Here is an 8,410-nt window from a genome sequence, read left to right on the forward strand (position 1 = left end):
GCACACCGAGGGCAGATGCACTGGGAGGAAATGACCAGACAACCCAAAATACTGACCACAGGACTCTGCAAAAGTCAATGTGAGGAGGGAGAAAAGGAGAGACTGTTCTCCAGTTGAGAAACAAGACAAATTCCAGTTCGGAGGCGGGGAAGACCCAGAGCCGTGGCTGGGCCAGCTGGAGAAATCTCACGGAACCCTGGCTTTCTCAGGCGATGGCCCTGCGGGCAGCACACAGGCGCGGCCTGATGCTCTAGCAGCAGAAGGGACGCCGGCAGGTGCTGCCTCGGCATGACGTCACACACAGGCAGGTCATGACATCACACACAGGGAGGTCGGCCCGCCCGTGACTGAGGCCAGCTGCTGGCAACAGGTGTCCCACGCACGACGCTTCCTGCTTCCAAGCGTGAGGCTTCCCTAGGAAAGTCTGAGCAAAATTTCTCATTTCCTGGCCCAACTCCCTGAGGCGCAACTCCGTCAGCCTGCAGTGGGCCCACGAGCTGCACTGGCGCGGGCGCCGGCCTGGCCTAGCCCGGAGGCCTCTGCTGACTGAGGACACAGATGAAGCAAGCACCGCACCTGCTTCTTCCTCCTCCGCCAGCTCTATTCAGCGGCCTCCAAGCCCTGGGTTTGGTCTCCCCCGCCTTCGCCATCTCCCCTCACAAGTCCAAGACATTTATAAAAGGGAAAGGAGCCAAAAGATGGAAGAGAAAGCTTCCACGGCACGTACCTGTGATGCCCGGGGCACACCTGGCCAGGCGGAGCAGGAGCAGCGCCACCTCCCTCCCAGAGGGTGGGGAGAAAGCTGTTGTGCTGACCAGTCTGTGAACTCAATATTCACATCTCTTCTGAGAAGTGAGCGCCAAGCCTGCCACTCACGAGCTAGGAACTGATAACCAGGACAACAGGAATCACTTCCTCACGACTTTAAAAAAAAAGACCAAAATGCTGCATCCAAAACAAAAATAATTTTTAAAACTACTTGTTTGAGGATAAAAGTGATAGATAAGAAACATTTTGTTAGCACTTTGCCAAATGCCTCCGGGTTTGTTTTAAGAAATATTAAAATAATGCAATGGACCAAGTTCTTCCACACTGCACACAGAAAAGTCTCAGGCTAAATTTTATGTAGAAATGTAATGATATTGTAACAAGTCACTGAATCCTCCCCGGAAATTCCAGCTCTCCCCAAAATTCACATTGAACCAAAAAAGTCACTACCTTAATCCAAGGGGGAAAGTCTATTCATAATTATTGCCTAGAACAGCTCACAACTGACATGGAAGCTGCTGTCATTAGAAAAAAAAAAAAAATTTACAAACAGTAACTTTTCTAAATGAGAGACAATGTACCAAGCAATAAATTGCAGCAGATAACTCCGAGGCTCCCCTCCGGTAAAGAAACTCTCCGTAAAACAATCAGATAAACTGCCAACATACATACCTTTGCCAGACAGCACGCTGCTGTAGCTTAACCGAAAGCAGCTTAAAATAAAATATTTAAACAGAAGATTGCAAAAAGTGGCCACCTTTAACTAAAATTGCAAGTTCACAAAACTAGCTACCTGACCAGCGTTTCTCAGAAGTCGAGTCTGCTGCAAATCTGAACATCAAAGAGACCTATGTAAATTGTCCCTATAGCTCCCAAAGTGATTGAAAATAATGAGAATTAGCTCACTAAATCAAAATAACAGAATAGGCACTGGGAAACCTACACATTTTTAACTACTTGAGTTGTTCAAGCCAGAGTCTGATGAGCCTTCAACGCTGACGCCTCCGGCATCATGGAATTTTCTTTAAAACTGACGGGACATTAAAGATCAACCTATTTAATTCACTTGGTAAATACAAGGAACCAGTTTTGGAACTTGCTGGAGGATGAACCCGAGTCTTCCCTCGAATCTCCCTCCACCGGGCTGGGCTACGCGCCGCGCTGAACGCGAGCTGCCTTCAGGCAACGGTCAAAAGTCACTCCGCTTTATTCACGAGGCCAGATTTTCTTGATTTTTTAAAACACGCTTCGTTCTTTCAGAGGAGAATAAGAAAGACATGACACCTGACCAGAAGCAAGTAGGCAAACAGAGCAGCGTGGAAAGGAAACGCAGGCGTTAGCGGCAAACCTGTGCGCGGAGAGCAGGCGAAGGCCGCGGCCTGGCGGGAAGCACCCCGCTCAGACGGATCCCTTATTCCTTGAGAACATGTTTCCGCAAGGCGGCAACCAAACTGCCCCAACACTGCTTGTCAGACAATCCTTTTCTATCCACAGATGAGAAATACCGCCTCTACCATCTACCAACCCCCCCAGTCATGTCAATTCACCCCTTTTATTCTGCTTTGCGCCTGCCTGCGGAGCCCCCCCCACACCGCCATCACACTGTCTCAGCACCGCCCGGGCGCGCACCCCTTGGAGCGTGAGCCCCGTCTGTCTCGTCAAGGGTCTTCTCTTTTTTGACTATTCAAACACACTGACTTCTCTCAGACCATTTTTTCTCATTTCCCCTCAAAAGTCTCACTGAGTCTCTTTTAAACTAAAATTTCATTCAGTTTATGAATAAAATAGAAAAAAATGACATTTTTACAACACTGAGATTCCTACCCAATCACAAGCAGACACCTACAGTCCCCCACACATGCGCGCCCGCTTCCAGGGTGAGGCGACCCTGGATGGGGACCCACACCTGTAAGCCAACATCGTCATTCTTCAATCACGACAGCTCAGCACCACCAGGACATTACAGCTCAGTTGGTCCAGCACCACCTGTAATCCCAGCTAAGTTTCCCAAAGCCCTGAAGAGAATCATCTGGAGATAAAGATTACTACACCTTTACATGCCGCATAATCCTAACACTCAGCGCCACGTGGAGCAGATGAAAGGCAGGAAGTGGCCTAGCTTTACTGAAGGTTGCTCAGGACTTGGGAATCCTTTTAGGATGAGATCCACACTTGAACTCACAGAAAAGCCACCAAGCGCCTTAAGTGCGTGCACTTGAGACAGTCCCACGCGCCAGGCCCCCCGGCCTCCCAGCAAAGCCATCTGTCCCCGCAGGGCTGCCCTGGACCCCAGCTTCGCTGTGTGAGGCCTTCCGCTCCCAATTGTTCCATCTACTGACTGAGAACAAAGTGCAGTAACTTCCAAGGAAGAACCTGATTTCACCGGGTTTCTAGAAACCCAACTCGAAAAGTGTTTGTCAAGCCTGGCGGCCTGCCGGCACCTGCAGGGAGTTAGAGGCAAGACCACAGGCCCAGCGAGCTCAGGTGTTTCTTTTCTTCTTTTTAAAGCTACCATAGGTTCTGCTCCGTTGACAACCACTATCTGAAACAGCCAAGAGAACAAAGTCGCATCACACAGGAGAGGAGGGGCAGGGGAGCCACGAGCACCAGCATCTCCCCAGCCCAGCAGCAAGGGAGCGCGATGAGGCGGCTCGTCCCTCTGCGAGACCGCGGCCTCCACTGTGGACAGAAATGCCAAGGGGAGCGTCCTGCTCTGGCTGCTCAAGACGGGTGGGCCCAGGAGGGTACAGGGGACACCGTCTTCTTTTCTCCCTTTAAAGTAGCCCCCCCCCCACCCCGCCTGCCCAGGCCAGCTGACATTCACTTTACACGTTACTCCTACTGCTGAGACCTCCAGGAAATTCCCCTCTTCCTTCGGAAAGTCAAAGTGTGACCCCATCCATACAAATAAGTAAATAAGACAAGTGACTTGGCTGTGACCTGGTGACGTTCGGCAAACTTGTAGGCCCAGGAACACGTCTTCCTTGGGGGGGTAGGCCCGCCACCACACGAGGCACGAAATCGAGGAAAGGATGACAGGCAGAAGGAAAACACTTAATCCAGCAACACAACCTGCAAATGAAGTCAGACCTCTCCTGCCGTCTAACCCTCTAAGAAAACCACCTCACTTTCTAATAACAACACGTTGCCGGCAATCGAAGCTCGGTGTGACTCACAGTCCTGGTCTGGGTGACTCATCCACCTGCGAAGCAGAGCACCTGAAATGCGGGGCCGGGACAGCCCTCCACCCTGGGAGCCACAGCACCGCCAGGGACCGGGGAGCGCGCCAGTGCCCGGCCGGCCCAAGCAGGGCCTGCAGCCACACCAGCCACCACACCAGCCACGCTCCAGCTCCCACCCGACCCTACCCACACCCCCAACATCCCGGATGATCATTAGGGCAAAGAGATGTCAAGTACATTCCAGCTCAACAGGAAAAGCAACACGCACAGAAGTTTGCCACCTTGCTCGCAAGGGACGCAATCTGCTCAACTAAATGCTATGATTTGTCCAAGCAAGAGTTAAATAATCTCTCATTAAAAAAAATAAAAAGTGCATGCAGAGACAGGTATTCGTGGTGTAAGGGGATCGGCGTTTAGTGTACAACTTCACAGACATCTTTCCCCAGAAATGTGGCTCCAGTCACATGACAGATCTTAACCTTTATGTCATGTGACCACATGAAATAGCAAAATTTAAGTAGCAAACATGATGGAGGGAACAACTGTGGCCCCCAAAAGATCTGCAGTAAAAACGAGGATGTTTATACACACTGACAAGGAGTTGTTTGTCATGAGGGTAAAAACAAGAGTAAAAACCTTTCTCCAAAGCTTTTACATCTAAATGACTTCCACGCCAGCCACATGCCTAGCAAGGCATTAAAGAGCTGACCCGGCTCCTGGAGCATCTCCAGCAAAACCAGCTTACTGAAAAAACATTAAAAATAAAAAAAATAAAATCCTTCCTCAGTGCATATTTCTTCTGAAGCAGAGCTATGTTGGCAGAAATAAGCTGAATTAGCATGTCTTTTAATAACCTTAACTTTATGAAATATTTAGAGACACAGACTAATCTTGAAAACGACTAAAAACAATTCAGACATAGTAAACCCGCAGGACTCATCATCATACACACCGACACCTCATCAGACCTTGAGAATTAAGTGAAGATCAGGAAAAATAATATGTGCCCCTACTTTAAACAAAAGTACTTGCACTCAAAGTACTTTCCAGGTTGTCTAACTTCTGGACTGCTATTTTGCTCAAACACGATGACGGTTATGTGAGCGGGGGTAAGCAACGCCGCCTTAAAGAGAACTGAAGCTGGACTCCGACTTCACTGGGTCCTGATAATGACATCAGGAACATCTGGAGTGGATTCCATCAGAAACAGTTCTCCCAGGAATTCGAACCTCACTCCGGGGAGTAGATGACTCTGGCCCACTCAGCCCCGGTCTAGTTGTTCAACACCCACGTGCTATTAAAATTTACTACTATCTCAAAATCTCTCTTCCCCATACTTTTCTCCCTCTCCTCCTTCACCAACCTGCAAGAAACCAAAAAGTCGTTCCAGATGTGGGTGTTGAAAGGTGTTGTTAAGATTTAGATTTCAAAATCAAAACATTTCAAAATGGAATGTGACCCAAACTAGGCTCCTGGGAGCTAAAAGTTGACCCGTCATCCAATCATCTCTCTTATCTGCTTGATCGCCCTCCCCTCTTCTTATAAACTCAGTAGGAATCAAATTATCCGCAGACAAATGCAGCTCCAAAAAAGGTGGCCTGGCTCAATCTGGAAAGGCCATCGCACCAGCCCGGAGGGCCAGGAGAGCAGGCGCCAGGCCCTCCCCAGGCCCAAGCCCCACGTTAACTCTGCAAAGTTCTGGCTTCGCTTTCATGATCTGGCTAATTCAACCCCAAGCTCTGTGAAACATCTCTCCTAAAATTCTGAACTCAGTGCCTAGCCAACAATCCACAAGACAGCAAACTTTCTACCTCAGCTAACCTGGGCACCTCCCGGTGGACTGAAGCCCAGAGCCCCTGCCGCGCCCTCCCAGCAGGGGGCTGGGCGGGAGGCAAGATGTCTTCTCAGAGCCGCCTGCACCTGGAGAGCTCGGGGGCTGATCCTCAGCAAGACTTTCCCTCGTAAACGCTCAGACCCACACCCGCTGCGCCCGGCGCCCGCCGAGCTGCCTGAAGTTGGCGGGCGCGGGCCGGGAGGGGCCGGTCAAGCGGGCAGGGGGGCTGGTGACCAAAGGAAAAGCGGCCAGCGGCTGGAGAGCTGCCCTGGCCTCGGGAGCTGGCAGAGGGAGGGGCTGCCGGGCGGGGCCGGCCGGGACAGGTACCTCGCCCGGGGGCCTGCGGCCGGCGCAGTGGGCAGCGACGGGCTGGGCTGTCCGCGCGCGCGGCCGGCGGTGTCCCCGGGGTGAGCGCTCCCCGCCGCGGCCGCCCCCCGCGCGCTTTGCCCCGGCGGCGGGAAAGGCAAGTCTGCTCCAGCGGGATAAATAAACACACGAAGTCCTTCTCCATCCCGGGGGGCAGCGGCTCCGAGTCCTCCGCGGGGCGCCGCCGGGGAGGGGGCGTGGGCCCGGGAGGCCGAGGAGGGGGCCGGGCTCGCGCACGGGCCCCCCCGGGCCACTGCGGAGGCCCGGCGCGGGGACGACGTCTCGCCGGGCGCACCCCGCGGGCCGGCCGGCCGGGCGCAGGCGGGGCCCCCGCGGGGCGCGCTGGGGCGCAGCTCGCGGCCGGCCGGCGCCGGGACCGCCGCGAGGGGCGCGGGGACACCGAGGTCCGCCGGGACGGCGGCCGGCGCAGGGCGCCGCGTCCCCGCCGAGCGGCACCGGGCTGCGGCCCGGCTGACCGCGGCCGGGGCCGCCGCGGGCCAAAAGGCGTGGCCGGGGATCCGCCCCGGGGCCGGGCTCTCGCGGGCGCCGGGGAGCGCGCGGCCACCGCCGCCCCGGCCCGGCCCGGCCCGTCCGCGGGCGCCTCGAGGGCCGCGCGCGCGGAGGCCGCGCCGGACCCCCGCCCGCCCGCCCCCCGCGCTTACCTCCACACCTGCCCCATCTGCAGCAGGTGGATGACCGACTGCCAGATCCACACGGAGAGGCGGCACAGGCGCTGCGCCCCCCGGCGTGGCCGAGCCCCCCGCGCCCGGGCCGCCGCGGGCCGCGCCGTGGCCGTAGCCGGCCCCCATCATGGGGGGGCCCCGGCTGCTGAGCCCCTCCACGGCGCCCAGCCCGCCGCCCGTGTAGTCCTGCACGAACCAGCGGAAGCTCAGGCTCTGCACCAGCAGCGACGGCACCAGCACGAAGGAGAGGGTCAGCCCGAAGTAGCCGTAGTGCCCCTTGCGGTAGTAGTCGAGGGCCAGCCACAGGTCGGTGCCCACGTCCCCGAAGAACACCAGCAGCGCCAGCACGATCCACAGGCAGTCGAGCCACGGCCGCTCCGCCTGCGGCGCCGGGGCTGCGGCCGCGCGGGCGTCGGGGGGCGGCGGCCGGCGGCCCCGGGCGGCTGCAGCGGCTGGTCCCCCCCGTCGGCGGCGGCGCTGCGGCGCGGCGTCCTGCCCAGCAGCGCGCGCAGGCAGGCGGAGCGGCAGCCCCAGTAGCACGAGGAGGTGTTGCAGCAGTGGCAGATGTGCAGCGAGCTGCTCTCGCCCGGCTCCTCGCCGCCGCCGCCCCCGGGCTCCCCGTCCTCCTCGCCGCCGCTGCCCACCGCCTCGTCCAGGTTGTGCAGCTGGGCGAAGCCCACCCCCGCGCCGCCGCCATCGGATTTCGCCGCCATCTTGACTCTCTTCCCAGCGCGGAGGTGGGGGAGGGCGGGCGGGGGAGCAGGCAGGGGCCGGGGAGGGGGAGACGGCTGGAGAGGAAGGGGGCGGGGAGGAAGCGGGGGAGCGGACGCGCGGGGGGAGTGGCCGGGGAACCCCTCCGCTTCCGGGCGCGCGGCGTCACTTCCGGGCGAGCCCCCCAATCGCACGGCGCCCGCCGCTCCCCAGCCCGGCCCTCCCGGCCAAGATGGCCGCCCTCCTGGGCCTCAGCTGCTGGGCGGGGGGCCGGGGGGTTCTCCCCGCCAGGGCTCCCCGCCCCCTCTTCCGTTGACCCCGAAACCCATCAGGTTGACCCCTCGGCGTTTCTGAATCCCGCCGGGCCGAGCGAGGCGGTCCAAAGTGCTCTCTGGAGGGGGCAGTGCCAGACGTTCGGGGGTCCCCTTCCTCAGCGTCGCGGCGCCCGGCCTTCCTCCTGCAGAAACGCCCCCTGACGCCCTCCCGGCCGCGGGCGGGGGGCGGGGCCTCGGGGGGAAGGGGCGGAGCCAGGCCGGGCAGGTGACGGCGTGTCACTTCCGGGAGCGAGGATGACCTCATTGTGTGGCTAGACGCCACCCCGGCAAGATGGCCGTGGCTCCCCCCGTGGCCGCCGCCGGCCCCCGCCGCGCGGGCCTCGCGCTCCTCGCCCTCGGGGGCCCCGGGAAAGCGCCGGCCGGCCCGGGGGCCCCTGACGGCCGCTGCCGCGCACCCCCTGGACCCCGACTCCTCTGCCGCCCCTGACCCTCGTCGCTCACAACGCTCCTGTCTGTCGTGGTCAAGTTCCCACGGGCCCCGGACAAGGCTCCGGGCAAATCCAGTTGAAAGTCGGCCTGAGCGTGACCTGA

At 58.4% G+C, this 8,410-nt stretch overlaps 1 protein-coding gene across 1 annotated transcript in view; it reads right to left on the reverse strand.

Moving 5' to 3' along the window:
- Positions 1-7,546, reverse strand: part of XKR6 (XK related 6) — a 171,441-nt gene extending 163,895 nt beyond the window's left edge. Inside the window, 3 exon segments of the mRNA XM_054701097.1 lie at positions 6,813-6,892; positions 6,894-7,228; positions 7,231-7,546. Of these exon segments, the coding sequence (XP_054557072.1) occupies positions 6,813-6,892; positions 6,894-7,228; positions 7,231-7,546 (731 nt within the window).
- Between the last annotated feature and the right edge of the window lie 864 nt (positions 7,547-8,410).

The sequence above is a fragment of the Talpa occidentalis genome, unplaced genomic scaffold (genome assembly GCF_014898055.3).
Source record: "Talpa occidentalis isolate TD23 unplaced genomic scaffold, MPIMG_talOcc4v2.1 talOcc4.4, whole genome shotgun sequence".
Taxonomy (NCBI): domain Eukaryota; kingdom Metazoa; phylum Chordata; class Mammalia; order Eulipotyphla; family Talpidae; genus Talpa; species Talpa occidentalis.